The sequence below is a fragment of the Parasteatoda tepidariorum genome, chromosome 8, assembly GCF_982258835.1.
Source record: "Parasteatoda tepidariorum strain Cologne lab strain chromosome 8, Ptep-v5.0, whole genome shotgun sequence".
Lineage (NCBI taxonomy): Eukaryota > Metazoa > Arthropoda > Arachnida > Araneae > Theridiidae > Parasteatoda > Parasteatoda tepidariorum.
This window is the reverse complement of record NC_141762.1, coordinates 11846757-11862833: the sequence shown is the minus strand read 5'-3', so window position 1 is coordinate 11862833 and position 16077 is coordinate 11846757. Positions and strand designations below refer to the sequence as shown.

At 30.3% G+C, this 16077-nt stretch overlaps 1 protein-coding gene across 2 annotated transcripts in view; it reads left to right on the top strand.

The window, feature by feature from the left end:
* The window catches only part of LOC107439954 (uncharacterized), a 91249-nt gene extending 76669 nt beyond the window's left edge, over nt 1–14580 (top strand). For both annotated transcript variants that reach the window (XM_087149840.1, XM_087149841.1), the window contains exons 31-40: nt 2518–2577; nt 4112–4209; nt 5788–5851; nt 5942–6105; nt 8010–8088; nt 8391–8451; nt 10077–10153; nt 11913–12015; nt 13067–13141; nt 14337–14580. In XM_087149840.1, coding sequence (XP_087005966.1) covers nt 2518–2577; nt 4112–4209; nt 5788–5851; nt 5942–6105; nt 8010–8088; nt 8391–8451; nt 10077–10153; nt 11913–12015; nt 13067–13141; nt 14337–14413 — 858 coding nt within the window. In that variant the 3' untranslated portion in view covers nt 14414–14580. The remainder of the gene's footprint in view (nt 1–2517; nt 2578–4111; nt 4210–5787; nt 5852–5941; nt 6106–8009; nt 8089–8390; nt 8452–10076; nt 10154–11912; nt 12016–13066; nt 13142–14336) is intronic.
* The last annotated feature ends 1497 nt before the right edge of the window (nt 14581–16077 follow it).

Genomic DNA, 16077 nt, shown 5'->3' with positions numbered 1-16077 from the left:
CGTGCAATTACTTAAAAAATTTTGATTTTGAGCTCATCAAAGACAACATAAAAAATAGCCTGGCAACCGCCTTTTGTCCCGTAAATTTTGTAAATACTTATAAATAATTTTGCGCATTTATTATGTATTTCTCCTTTTCTCTAAGGATATGTGGCTGCTGTGCACCTGAGAAGCTCGGGGGTAATACCTCGAAGGGAGGCGAGGCAGTCTGCCACAAAACCTCTTCTGTCTCTTAAACTTGTTTGTTCAATCACACTACTTCATTTTAATTTTCTCTCAGTAAAAGATACTGAACCCCAACTTTCACCTTTCAGTTGCGCTTCGGCGATTTATTATTTATTTCCACTCAGATGAATTAGTCAGAGCCCCTAGCGGGGCTGATGCTAAGATAACCATCACATATGAGTATGAGTAACATTACACGTAGGTGATTGTTATACTTTTTATCATACGAAAAAGAAATATTAAGAGTTGAATAATAAATAAAATTTTTTAAAGTTTATTATTTTGTTTTATTTCCATATCCGCTTTCAAAACAATAGCCGGGCACATGGGGCAATTTTCAGAAAAGTTGCCGGTCAGCAATGTACACTGCTCAAAGAAATTAGGGGAGCACATGGTTTTAATGAAATTACGCAAATATTTACGCCGATAAGTAACAGAAAAGTAATCATTTATAATGTAAGGCCGAGCAGGAAAAAGAAGAAGAAAACTTCATATGCAAAAAAAAGTTCATGACGTCACAAACCAGAAAAGAAGATAAGAGCAGAAATCGGGATGTTGCAGAGACGTCTGTTTCACTGCCGTAACTCAGAAAGTTGATTTCTCAGTTATTGTTTTCGAGAAAGGGTGACTTGAAAATGTTTCAACAACGTGATTTACCTGAATCCATTGCATGGCGCATCATCGGCAGACTGGAATCCGGGCAAACACAACGCAGTGTGGTGGACGCTGTTGGAGTCAGCAGAAGTGTCGTTGCAAGGCTGTGGAATCGATTCCAAGAGATTGGAAATGTGAGTCGTCGTCCAGGACAAGGTCGGCCACGTGCAACAACTGCAGCTGATGACCGATATATACAATTAACAGCTCGTCGTAACAGAACAGACAATGCTACTCAGCTGCAGAGACAGTTTCTCGTGGCAACAGGACGAAGAGTTTCCACCCAAACAATACGGAATAGGCTCCATCAGGGAGGTCTCTATGCTCGTAGGCCCATGGTCTGCATTCCATTGACCTCAAGTCACAGTGCGGCTCGCAGAAGATGGGCTGCTGAACATCAAGATTGGGAGCAACGGGATTGGAGCCACGTATTGTTTACAGACGAGTCTCGATTCAGTCTGGAGAGTGACACCCGACGTGTTTTGGTGTGGAGAGAAAGGGGCACTCGAAATAACCCCACTTTCATTCGTGAAAGGTCACACTACAGACGAGCTGGTTGGATGGTGTGGGGTGGAATAAGCATAGGTGGACGTACGGACCTGCATATCATTCGGAACGGTACTTTGACGGCCCGCAGATATGCAGACGAGATATTGAGACCTCATGTCATACCCTACGCAGCAGCCATTGGAGATTCCTTTGTTTTACAAGATGATAATGCGAGACAACATGCAGCTCGTCTTGTGGAGAACATGCTGGAAGCTGAAACAATACAGAGTATGGAATGGCCAGCATGCTCTCCTGACTTGAATCCAATCGAGCATGTTTGGGACGTGCTCGGGCGACAGATTGCTGCGAGACCAAGGCCTCCATTAACTCTCCGTGACTTGGAGATTGCCCTTCTTGAGGAGTGGAACTGTATTCCTCAAACTCTCATCGATACCATCATCGCATCCACGGGAAACAGGTGTGCAGCAGTCTTAGCTGTTCGAGGAGACCACACGCCTTATTAACAGTACTGCATCATTTCCAAACATTACTTTTTTATCGTTTACATGTAAACCAATTGTTGCCTTAAATCGGCTTTTTTTTTCCATAGTTCCCATGAATTAAAGCTTAATTCCATATGTTTTTACGTCTTTTTTTCTGTATCGCGAATTGATACGTATGCACTATCCATTTCATGCAGCTCTGTGGATGTCTCGCACGATTTTCTTACTTTCTTTGCTTGCTCCCCTAATTTTTTTGAGCAGTGTATTAATAAACAGCATAAGTGCTTCATGAATGAGTCCGAAAAAAGTGGGTCGACAACTTTTCGTCTTTTATTGCTAATGCTATGAACGGCCTTAAATAGAATTTCAAATAACTGATAAAACAAAGTTTGTTTCTGATTTTTTTCACCATATCTATGTAGCTTACCATACAAAGATGCAAAATATATATAAAAATCAAAATTTTGGAACTTTTTGTCGCTTACGTTGGTTTTTCAATTGCGCGGCACAATAGCACGAAGTTCTTAATGGCTTATTTCCTTTTTTATCAATTTTTAAATCAAGTTCGATGCTGCAGTAACCGAAAGGTGGGTTAAAATCTAAATAGTTTTGTGTTTACAATATTCAATTTTTTATTCTTTTTCAGTTTGATGTTAATTCGACACCATGGGGTCAAGATCAACGGATTTTTATTAAACTCCTACAAGTATGTAAAATTGTCTGTTTTTTTTTTAAAAATAAATATTTGTAAATTTGCCTTCTAAAATATTTGTATTTCTTTTTCTTGTTTCAATGACCACTTGTATTATACATTTAATTTAATTTGTAATCTTTATTTTTCTGCTCAAAAATTAGTTATTGCACTTGATATTTATAAATAGGTAATGCACATTTTTATACCCAAACTAGATTTTTTTTCTTATTATTATTACTTTATTATTATAACTTGGAATGTCAATTACTAAGAGTTTGTAAAATATTTTATAAAGTGCTTCACAGTCAAATCCAAAGCTTACAGGATTTTCGTTAATATTGCCAACATTTTAAAAGACTAACCATGAGAGAACTGGAACAAATTACTATTCTTTTTGGAACTTATTAATAAAAAAACTATAACAAGTAACTTTAAATTAAGATTAAATAAAGAATTTTGCATTAAAAAATAAACTTTCCGAACATAATTTTTCCCCTCACAAAGCTTAGAAAATTGGCATTCCTTTTATACGGACGTTTGATAAGTTAATTCGAATTGTTCAATGAATGTATTGTCAGCGGATGGCAAGTTTGGTCCTTGAGGAGTTACTTTTGTCCAACACAAAATATAAGTTGTTAAATTTTGAAATCAGAGAGCAAAACGATACAGTTTTTGAAAACCATTGTTTCAATGAATAAATTGATAGCCTCAATTTGAACTAATCTAATTATTAAAATAATTCCAGTATATTAAAATGAGTGGTCTAAAAAAACGCCACGAAGAGGTTATTTTGGTCCAAAACTTTAAAAATAGCAGAAAAAGAAATTTTTTTTAAAAAAATTGATAATTTACTTCTTTATATTTTGTTAGCAAACTAAAATTCAATTTAGGTCTTGATAGCCCCCATATTATACTTTTTACTAACGAATATCTAAGTGCAGTAGTAATACTTGATTTGCGTGACACAAGTGCTGACCAGTGAACTATTGGCGATCGCCTGCATTTACAAGTGCTGTATTTTTAGAGCTCTATTTGGTTAGAATGCCACGCAATTCGACTCTGATCAGAAGACGTGGACAGAACCTGAGCTACCCCACACCATAATTAACGAGAGGATTTTCAACCGCGACGTGCACCTTGCTTGCACTTAGGTTGTTTAGTTGGCCCCCAGGATCAAACTCATTTCATTTGGGTCACGAACCAGCAATGCGAGTGACGCCTTAACCGACTTCGACAATGGAGTGTCTCTGTAGTAGTATCCGGTATGCTTAGATTTATAGAGTTTATTAAAATGTGTTACTCACCATTACAAACGAATAATTCGCATATATACGAGAGTTCTTTTTTATAATGCAGTAATATTATATACATATATATTTATTAAAAAAAAAAAACTTTTGATAATGTATAGTTAAATTTCCTAGATAATTCTTTCTATTTTAATTATCATTTTACAACCACGTTCAAAAATATTCACCAAAAATTATACAAGTTGGTTGCTCAGTATTCTTTTAAATGATTCCGATGTTTTTGATTTTATTTACAGACTTTAGCAGGCTGCGCAAAAGAAGACTCCGAAAGCTCAGATGAAAACTATTCAAAGCTATTTTCTGAACTACGGACGCCCTTAAATGTTCTGAACAGGTAATATATGTTATTATGTACAAGTCAATTGAACAAATAGTTCAAAATTGCAAGAACTTTTGTTTTAAAAAATTTACGATTTTTGACACGTACTTAAGTATACACTTCACCTCGATATCCACAAAATATTTAAACATTTCTTTTTCAATTATGGGATATTTTACGATAAATTTTTTACGGTGAAAAGATTGTGACCAATCCTGAAGCCATGAGGCAAATAGTTTAGAAGTTATAAGGGTTTCTTCATAAGAAGTATAATTCAAAAACAGTACTTTATCATCAGTTGTTTTGATTCGCGTTCGATCTCATTCTTTTAACTGAGAGAAATATATAGGCAACTATTGTCACGTCTACATCAATTGTAATTATATCAATTAAGATGAGTGATTAAGTTTAAGCGTAAAATTGTATCTATTGTACATAAAACGCTTATAACTTCTAAACTAATAATATGGTTGCCTAGGAATTAATCTCATTTAACTCAGTGCGAAATATTGCATCAGAAATCATACCAAACATGTTCAGAAAGTTCCTGGATAGCAATGTAAAAATCAGTGCACAGAACAAACAAAAAAACAGGTCATTCTGAGTAATTTTTTATCTTATGATCGCATCTTCGCGTTCTATGACTGGTTCGAGAGAACGATCTCAAATGAGCTAATTAATTAGCGCAGGCGGTAATTTGAGCTACAAAATCAGACACAATAATAGTATTTTCTCTGAATAAATATAACTTTTTTGACGGAAAATTGTTTCTGAGAAATTAAATTTTAAAAAAGTTGTTCACTTAAAATTTCACTTTCTCAGGAAATATTCAACGTTAAAAGTCTGTATTTTGCCATGTGAAATTAAATACTTTAAAATGAAGTAAAAAATTATATACCTTGCAAGTCAAAGTTTTTTCTACTGTTATTAAATAAAACATAAAAAAGTTATAAATGTTTACTGAAATTTGCTTTTTTGTATGGAATTGTCTTTGGATAAACGAAATTTATAATTGAGTACGAACAGTTTTCAATTTACTTTCATAGTTCTCGAGAAATGTCGAAATACGCAAGAAGCAAAATAAAAAGAAAGGGGTAAAAACTTTTAACCTTTCTCCTGACCAAATTATTTGGACCATATTTCTCATTTTGCGACAACTCCATATATTTGGGGATTCAAAAATCCGAAACCCTAAAAATAATTAGCATAGTTGAGGTTACCCCCGGAGCCATTAAGATGGTGTCATAGAATGTGAAGATCCTTTTATTAGATCAAAAGTTATACAGGGTGGAAGAAATTAATTATATATTTCTAGTGGTTTGTAGCATTTATTGAATTTTGCCAAACTGGCTTCATTGCACCATGAAGGGTTAAAGGAAAAGTCTTTCGAAAAGTCAAAATGGTTAAAAGTTGTGATTTCTAATAATGTTGCATAGAAAGATGAACATGTCTCTTTTAAAAGATGTTATTTTTATGTTTCTTAATTTGTTTTAAATAACTTTAGATTACTTACTTTCGCAAATATTTAATTTTTTAATTAATTTAAGGCTTTTTTTATCCAAAAACTTGTAAAAACTAGTTGGAATATTTCAGGTGGCTTTTAAGATTCGCTATTCCAAATTGTCGTAGGGGTGTAAGATCGAGAGAAACTAGTAAGGTAGGTTCCACTTCTATGTTATGTTGTTTCTTTTCATGAACTTATTTTTAATGGTGTGCTAAAGTTGTTTTTTTTTTTTCTTCGTTTCAGTCTATGGTGGTCAAAAGTGTCGACCACTACAGAAAAGGTTTTAGACATTTGGCGAAGTTGATGGTGGCAGAAGGACGTATTCCGGATAAAGACCTTATATATTTTATGACATTAGAGGAAATTAGAGATTTGTTGAATACGAGATATCCAAAAATAATATCCAGGTAAATTCAGTTTTCTTCAATTTAACTTCGTTAAATTAATTCAGTTTTCTTTAATTTTCTTTGATTTGGAAAGCGAAACTTAGAAAATAATCATCATTGATGATACTTTTCTGTTAAAAAATGTTTTGCCGATAAGAAATCATTTTTTGAGTGATAGCAAAAGTATCATTTTTACGCATTAAATCTTAAAGTTTAACGTTTCAAATTTTTTTTAAAAAATTACCACGACGTATCAAGAGCTCAATAAAATATCTATATAAGATCTATTTGTATCCTAATTAAATGCTTATAGACGTTTGAATAATTTTGTGTTGCGGCCAACTTGTACGACCGCTGAGAAAAAATTTTCGTAGTGGCAGACCAATTTGTGTTTTGTTCTATTAAATCGTGAAATACAAAGTTTCAAAAAAAATTTTTTAGTCTCAATAATTTAAAACAAATATGTAGATAAGATATATTTCTCGGCTAATTAGGCTCATTTATGTCTTAATAGTTTTGTTCTTAGCTATTTCTTTGAAACTTAATTGTTGATTTACAATCACTTTGTAAAATCTTTTTCGACGACCGTACAAGTTATCTTCTAGACTTGAAAATGCCTTAATAGTTTTGTTTCTATAAAATTCTTCCAGACTTAATTCTTGTTTTTCTACCACTTGTGGATTTCCTAACTATCGAGAATTCATCAAATATTTACTGATAACACTGGGGAGCAATTTTTTCTTGTGTGCATATTTTTGGTTGTAACTGAGATAATAATGCGTAGTTGATTTAAAATCTGTAATCAGTTTCTCTCTAAAATTTCATATAATATTTAAAATAGAATATAAATATTTTAAAATATCTTAAAAAATACAAATATTTTGAAATATAATTTATAAAACAGTTTGCAATTTAGTAGTTTATTCCTCACGACAAATTTTTGAAATTCACTCAAATGAATTCGTAGTGTCCCCACTTCTCTGCTACGTAGGAAGTGACAGCAAGAAGGCGATAATACATTTCACCTTATGATGTCATCTGTTTAGGTCACATGTTTTTCGTTTTAGGTGTTATTTTCAAAGGTGCTGATAAGTGTTTATGTATGTATATAAACATACATGATTTTTACAAATTTGTACATTCAGACTGAAACTAAACTTGCGATAAAGAATTAATGAGTCTACATTAGTATTGAAATAAAAAGGTTAGCCGTTACATTGATCGATAAGAAAAGAATAAAATATTTTATGTTCGATTTAAGTAAAAATTAACTAATTGATTTTATTTAAATATAATTCGATTAACAATGAAGAAAAGTGTGAGTAATTAAAGATATCTCAAAAGGTACGAAATGCCAATTGTGGCATCACATTAGCTTTTGTAATTTTATTTTACACTATTACCAGTGTTGAACAGCTGACCCATTTCTGGATTTGCGAATTCTGTCAATATTCAACTCTGCAGTCTTTTAATTTTAAACCCAACCTAGAAGACAGGAGAACTCCTGTATCAAACATTGGTACAAACTAGCTTTCTTTTAATATTTTGTAATGGAACTAACTTGTAATCGCGTTACATGGATTGGATAACGCTAAAATAGTTTATGGTTAGCCCTTTGACAAGAGCAGTCGAACCCATTATCGTTATGACCTTGAGGATATTTTACGTTAGCACTGTGGTTGGTGTGAGACGGCGGCAGAATTTCTATCGAGCAGCAGTTGCTGGGATTCGAACTGGGTCTACTCTTTATAAGGCGAGTATTCTAACCCTTGAACCAACATGGCTGAACTTGTACTTTTCGATAAATTTCCGACGAATAAGATAAAAATTCTATTGCCTTCCACAGTGATTTTCCTGTTTACAATACAAACGAACATTTTGCCAGTTTGTATATTATATTTCAAGTTCTTTGTATATTTTTTCAGAGCAAATCAACGCAGAAAAATACTTCCAGTGGTTGATCAATACAAGTTTCCCGAAATCATGCGAGGTTTTCCCAAACCAGTAAGTGTTCTATTTTTGCTTTATATGTAAGAATTTAGTATAAATTTTTTTATATATTTTCAATTAAAATGAAGTTAGTTTAACTCTTGAGAATAACACTCAAGATATATTGATGCCTTCAGTTGTAAAGTTTTTTTCCGAAAGTTTTTTATATTCAAATTCAAATAATTATTGTATATACAATTATTTAATTTTATTACTTATTTACATGTATTTGAAATAGTGACTTGTAAAAAGCATTCTTCATCTTTTATAAATTGTTTTCAGATTACAATTTCCTCATTGAATTTGTGAATTTTTAGGTAAATGAAGTAGAAGAAACTTCAGATACAACTGAATATATTGCTGATTTAACAATGCAAGGTAAAAGAAAAATGAACGCAATTTATAAAACATTTACAGGGTTCCCGCTGATCTTAAAAAATTTAATGGTGATGAATAAATTATATTAAAATACTATTATGCATTCCATTTTTTTCTATACCAACCTCATAATTCAGAGATCTGATTGGACAATATTTCTATACAGATACATCTTATTTGAAAAATAACAGAGATGTGGTCAAAAATGTATTAAATGATTGAAACTTATCTTCTTAAAGTAATCACTTCGCAAAATTTTTAATGTTCATGGGACCTCTGTGCTATGGGATTACAAAAATTTAGCTTAATTCTACTTAAATGTGTACCGCTGTTTAAAATAGTTTGAAATAAGCTTAGTAGTTGGCAGTTGGCAAATGCTTCGCATGTTGCAACACTTTACCAGAACATGCAAAGGGTAGTAGTTAGCATTGTTTCAATCGTTTCTGATCCACTCTAGTATTCGACCTAAAATTGTAATGATTGAACATTGACATTAATTTTTATGACGAAATCCACAAAGGTAATTTGTATAAATTTTTATAAGAAAAAGAATGTCACTTATTTGAAGATTTTACTAGTTATGTTTTTTTTCATGTAAGTGACTTAAATTATGTTTATAATATTGCTTTTGTTTTAAGCCATGTGCGCAAAAATTCATTTAAAAAAATTGCTGTCAGAAGAAAATATAATTACTCTATATCACCGTTTTACTAAAGAGTAAATTTATATAAGTAAATTAAATAAGTATAAGTAAATTGAATAAATATTTAATTAACGTAGAATTAGAGATTCAAATTAGGTTGAATAGTATTTTAGAATAGTTTTTAAGTTAGGAAGAATAGTATTCTGGAACAGTTTTCATGTTAGCCTGAATAGTATTCTAGAACAGTTTTCAGGTTAGGTAGAATAGTATTCTAGAACTGTTTTCAAGTTAGTTAGAATAGTATTTTGGAAAAGTTTTCAAGTTAGGAAGAATACTATTCTAGAACAGTTTTCATGTTAGCTTGAATAGTATTCAGAAACAGTTTTCATGTTAGATATAATAGTATTCTAGAACAGCTTTCAAGATAGGTAGAAGGGCATTCTAGAAATATTTTCAAGTTAGGTAGAATAATATTCTAAAACAGTTTTCATGTTAGCTTGAATAGTATTCTGGAACAGTTTTCATGTTAGCTAGAATAGTATTTTAGAACAGTTTGCAGGTTAGGTAGAATAGTATTCTAGAACAGCTTTCAAGTCAAGTAGATTAGTATTTTAAAACCATTTTCAAATTAGATGGAATGTGTTAGATAGTATTAATGAGTATTTATTCAAATAATGTAGTTAGGAAGTGGGAGTATTAAAATAAAGTAGTAGAAAAGAAGCAAAATTCAAGTAAGGTAGTAGAGAAAATCATAATAAAATAAATTTTCTTACTAGTTAGTACTTAGACAGTTAAATAATAACTGATTTTTGTAAATTATCATGAATATTATAGTTATTATTAGTATTTTATTTCAATTACTATGTTTTTGTTCTGATTTTCTGGTGTTAAAGAAAAAAAATATTGCATTAAAATGATGTTGATTATTTGTATAGCAACTCTTTTATACGCTTAATTTAAGATTTTTAATTCATATTTCCAGGCATTCCTGTTAGCCAGGGTGTTGTTAAAGGATATGCTAGGATAGCCGTATCTCTGGATCAAGCTGCTCAATTAAAGGTACTTGTGTATGCGTAAAAGTAACATCTACATAGCAATAATTAAAATAAAGTTTTTCAGTTTTTATAAACAATAGCTTTGTTTTGAAATATGTAAAATATACTTTGATATAACTTTTAAGACTAATATATAAACTTTCCGCTTCTAAAATTTTTTATTTTTATTTAATATAATCTATGATTTTTCTCTTTGTGACATTTTTTTAGCACTGTTAGTCATTAATTTTTCAACCAAATTACATCTTCAAAAATACGTAACATAGATTTTAAAAATTTATTATAGACTATTATTTGTTCCTACTTTTTCGAAACATTATTTTAAAATATTTGCAGTTGTTGAGGAAAATTAATTAATTGCTTAATTGATTTTCCTCATTTTTTATTTAATTGCTTAATTGTTCGCCATTTTTTAAACTTAAGCCAGATCTTAATATCATTACAGGATTATCAGGTTCTTTATCAGGTAAGTGGGAAATATATGTTTTAATGGCGGACAAAATTATTTTTACCCATTCGAAAATGTTTTTTGTCACAAAAGGAGCAGTTATCAAATAAAAAATTCACAAATGACAAAGAATAGGGTATAATACTTATTTCTTTAATCTGAATCTTAGAGTACAATACATTAAATAGCAATTGGTATAACTTTATAACTTAATAAATAATATTTTGAGTTTTTTTAATGTTTATATGCCTTAAGAAAAGTCATTGTACATAGTAAAATACAATTCTATTTAACCTCCTCAGTTGGAGTTTTTGATCGTAATGAAAAGTTTTGATTCGAGTAAATTTTTTGACAGTTTTATGGGATATAAATATCTTACTGTTGTTCAGTCTTATAGGTTTTATTTTGTGACCAAATTGTGAAGAAATATACTATAAAAGTATCCTTGACAATGTAAAAATGATTAAAAAAAACTATTATTTTTGATATAGTAATTACAAATAACTAAGAAAGTTAGTCGAGATTAATGATTTTTTTAAATATTTCATTACCTTTATGGGTTTATTTATTTCTTGGTGGTATATTTTTAAGTGAAAATAGCATCATCTGCCATTATAGCTCGATCTTTCTGAGAATTAGTTTAGACGAAACTGTGACATTAAGATGTACCGTTAAAAAAACTGCTTTCCAATCTTTTCTTTTTTTCTTTAATTATATGTTTTTATTTCAAAATATAGATAGTATTCATATTTGAGTGCAATTTCTTATTTTCCTAATTTGAAACTCATGTGCTTGAATATGAAAAAAATCTTAGTCTTTATATATTTGAAGTATAGGGTAAAATTAATTTTTAAAAATTTTAATTGACGTTTTCTCCTAACAATTATGTTTTTTTTAACAGTTGCGATAGCCTCCTCAATTTTCTACTGATTTATGATATTCGGATGAATGAAAATCAGTAATTTCGGCAAAAATGTCGATTCTTTTTGCGATTCATATTTGATCTTCAACTTATTAGCTCTGAGAAGCCTTTTAAAATTTTTTATCCCTGATTTTTAGAAATGAAGCTATAGGTTTTTTTCTTCGTATACTGGCAGAGAAAACCGATCATCGAAATACACTCCCAAAAACGAAACTAAAATGTTTCTTGCTATTCTTGAGTATTTTAACTACTTTTTATTTGAATAAATTATGCAATTTTTTTAATATGAAATTTCTTGTATTTTAAATCCATTTTCAAAGGATTGCAGGTTTTGAGAAAATTTCTTTACGCTAACACACTTTACAAAATAATTAATGTTAATTATATTTTTAGCCAGGTGAAATTTTAATCGCTTACAGTACAGACATAGGATGGAGTCCATATTTCCCAATAATATCTGGTGTTGTCACTGAGCTTGGAGGACTCATTTCACATGGTAATACAACATTAAAGCCTTTATTATGTTACTTTTCATGTTCGCAATTTATAAAATTCCATTTTCTAATATTTTATGTTTTATAATTTAAGCATATTAGTTCAATGTTGAAAGTTGAATACTTAAAATTGTATTTTCGAAGATATATAATATTTAAAACACAGTTTTTCTTTTAAACATAGTTTATAAAAAGAAACTAATAAAATAACTTTTACTGAAAGAAATAGATAGTATATAGATTGTTCGAAATACTTATTTACCGCAGTGAGAAAAACTCCCACTGGATTTAAGAAGACTATTTCATTCGTAGTTTGTATTCATCACACAGATAAGATTCATCAGTGATTCTTTTATGTATTTTTTATTCTGACGCTCTTATTGCAAGCAGAAATAGATTTTGGTATTTTTTGATTACGAAAAATGGTCTAATGGCTGCTAAAAAAAATCTGTTAGATTGTCGGAATTATATTTGTACTAAAATGTAAAATGCAAAAAAAAAGTAGTTTGAAATATTTTTTCATTCATATCTGAAAATTTAGCAATAATTTATTGTATGAATTAAAGAAATTTCAATGATGAGTAACTGTTTCTCCTAGTCCTAAATAACTGTAAATCAGTGCAAATTTGATAAGTTATTGTTTGAAAGTGAGCCGAGTTAAGAAGATTTTACCTTTAATGCAGAAAAAAAAGACCAGTGTTTCTTGTTAACTTTCATAGCCATAAATTATTAAAACGCTAAGTATAATACTTTTCCTTTATTCTGATCTAAATTATCACAAAATAATGAAAAAAGTATGAAAAATATATTAGCTTTTATTTTAAGCATTCCATGTTTAATGCTATAGATTTAAAATTGAAAATTGGACTTGCAAAAAATATAAAATTTAAAAACTTAGTTTTTTCACCTAAGCATATTGTTTCTTGTACGATGAAACGAAGAAAACAAATGTTACTGAAAGAAATTGACAATATATAGACTAAAAAAACAATAATCTGGTTCATTGTTTAAAATAAGAATTCAAAGAATAATATTTGTTGCATTTTAATAAAGGTGCTGTTGTAAGCAGAGAATATGGACTTCCTTGCGTTGTTGGACTTCGAGGAGCCACAAAGCAGTTTAAAACAGGTATGCAATAAAAGTAGTGGAATTCTCTTGAAGTATGTATAAATACTTGAAATTTGTTTTAAAAATTATAATAACTTCTCTATTGCACTGAACATTTTCATTAAATAGTTGTTATTTTAGGTTTAATTAATATTTTTCACAAAAAATGCATTAAAATACATAATGACGGACTGAAAAGTATATCATTATATTCCGTCAAGTCCTTCAAATATTAAAACTATGTAACGAAGACAGCAATGATGATAGTGATATGGAATATCTTCAGAAGCACCTGTTTTGTGGTAGCTCGAATGGGGTGGTGTACCATTTGAAGGAGGAGAAGCATCTCTGCTCTTGAAAATGAGACAACCCCTAATATGCTCCAACGGCAAACAGTTTTAAATTTAAAAACTGCTGTTTTCCCAGCAAACTTTCTCGAAAAGGACAAACAAAACAGTCATAAGAGAGAAATATCAAATTTATGAAACATTTAATGTTAAAAAAATGCACATAAGGATTGCGAAATAATTTTTTTTGTCATACGATCCCCAAATGGCAACCTTGTTCAGTATTGTTCAAATCCTTCTTCCTGAAACAGCGATACAATATCGTCGGATACCACGTGATGAGGGCAGAGTCAAGTGCCAACTCCTGTTGAACGAACTGTACCTCGTTGAAGAATTTCATGAACTTTCTTTTTACTGCTCTGTAAGGCAATACAGATTCTTTGCAAGCATCTGCAATAAATGCCCTAGTTTACCTATATCAATCAGGTTAATCTTTCGCCTTTTTAAGATCTTGCTGACATAGATATACTCGTACAGTCTTTGGCACATTCAATTTTCATCCAATTTAATTGTTCTTGTTTCGAAAACATCGTGTCACTATGCATAAGAGCTCCGGGAAGCTCAAGGTTCTGTTCCTCCGTCAGTGCGCTTGCGCTTGATGTTGGATGTTAAAGTTCATGTGATCTGAGGTTAGGAAGGCATGTAATTAACGTGTGATATAAGTAACATTATTCATTTAGGTTACACGGTGTATATACCATGTACCAGTGTTACTACAGTTATAGTTACCATGTACCAGTGTTACTACTATTAAAATTCCCACCCTTGTAGTTATTTTTTTCAAACCAGATGCAGTAGTTGAATTCGAATTTAGTATTTTTTTTTAGAAAGTAACAAATGTATATTGTATTCCTTTTTTTACCTTTCAGGTGATTATGTTTTGCTTGATGGAAAAAAAGGTGTGCTTCAAAGATTACCGAAGCCACAAGACGAAGACAAAGATTAAGAATCTAAAAAATGCTCATCAATACAGATATCTATCATTACTTTCAAAGAGCTTACAAATTGATGAAACTAGAACTGATATTGTTGCTAGTTTGTTTACTTGGATGAAATCGATGAAGTATAAGAAATGTTTTTTTGTACAAAAAATAAAAATTTATTTGTCAAAAAGAATGGCTGTAGAATTCATTTATAAAAAAAAGATTGTTTACTGACAAAAATATGCATTTTTATTAAATAAGTAACTTTATGTTTAAGCATTTCGTATGAAGATACACTTATTTAAATATCAATTATCTGTTATCTATTTATACACAAACATACACAGTGGACGATCTTATTCAGATTTTAATAAAATATTTATGCACGTTATCATTTCTGTTTATAGACATACTTTTCGTTCCATGACTGAAGAGTGTTAACTTTTAAAATTTGAAAGAAATAGATGTATATCTATGCATATTATTACCGTTTAAGACAACTGACTTTTGAGCCTAATTTTGCTTTTTGTTGTCAAGAAACAAATGTGAGGAAATCAAATAGTTAAACGCGTTTTTCCAGATGTGTTTTTTGATGACTGCATAGTGTTAACTTTTAAGATTTGAATGAGATCGAAGTATATCCTTTTTTTTCTTTTGTAACCAAGAAACAAGAGCAAGGAAATAACATAATTAAATACGTTTTTCCTGATGTGCTTTTGATGATTGCATATTGTTTATTTTTAAGATTTGAATAAAAATTGAAGTATATACTAAATTTTCCGTTTGTAATCAAGAAGCAATTGTGAGAAAATCAAATAATTACATCAGTTTTTCTTGTTGTGCTTTTGATCGCATATTTTTAACTTCCCTTTGAGCAGCGATGGCTTAGGTGATAAATAGCTTATCTTGATGTGTTTTTGATGACTATATAGTGTTAGTTCCTAAGGAAATTCGAAGCAAATACTAAATTTTGCCTTTGTGACCATAAATTAAATGCGATATGGAAATCATGTAATTAATTGAGTTTTTCTGGTATGTTTTTGATGAGTGCATAGTGTTAATTTTTCTAAAAATTGGAAGCGTATGCTAAATCTTCTCTTTGTAACAGAGAAATAAAAGTAATACGGAAATAAAAAAAATAAGTGAGTTTTTCTGAAGTGTTTTTGATGACTGCATAGTGTTAATTTTTCTGGAAATTGGAAGCATATTCTAAATTTTCCCTTTGTAACCAAGAAAAAAATGCAATAAGGAAATCATATAATTATATGAGCTTTTCCTCATTGTGTCTGATGACTGCATAGTGTTAATTTTTCTAAAAATTGGAAGCGTATACTAAATCTTCCCTTTGTAACCAAGAAACAAAAGTAATGCGGAAATAAGAATATTAAGTGAGTTTTTCTGAAGTGTTTTTGATGACTGCATAGTGTTAACTTTTAAAAGAATTGGAAACATATTCTAAATTTTCCCTTTGAAACCAAGAAACAAATGCAATAAAGAAATCATATAATTATATGAGCTTTTCCGCATTGTGTTTTTGATAACTGCATGATTTTTATTTTTAAGGAAATCGGAAGCATATACTAAGTTTTCCCTTTGTAACCAAGAAGCAAATGCAACAAGGGAGAGCGAGATTGAGTTGCTAAATTTAAAAGGGAAAATTTCTTTTCGAGGAATTAGCAAAGTGAAG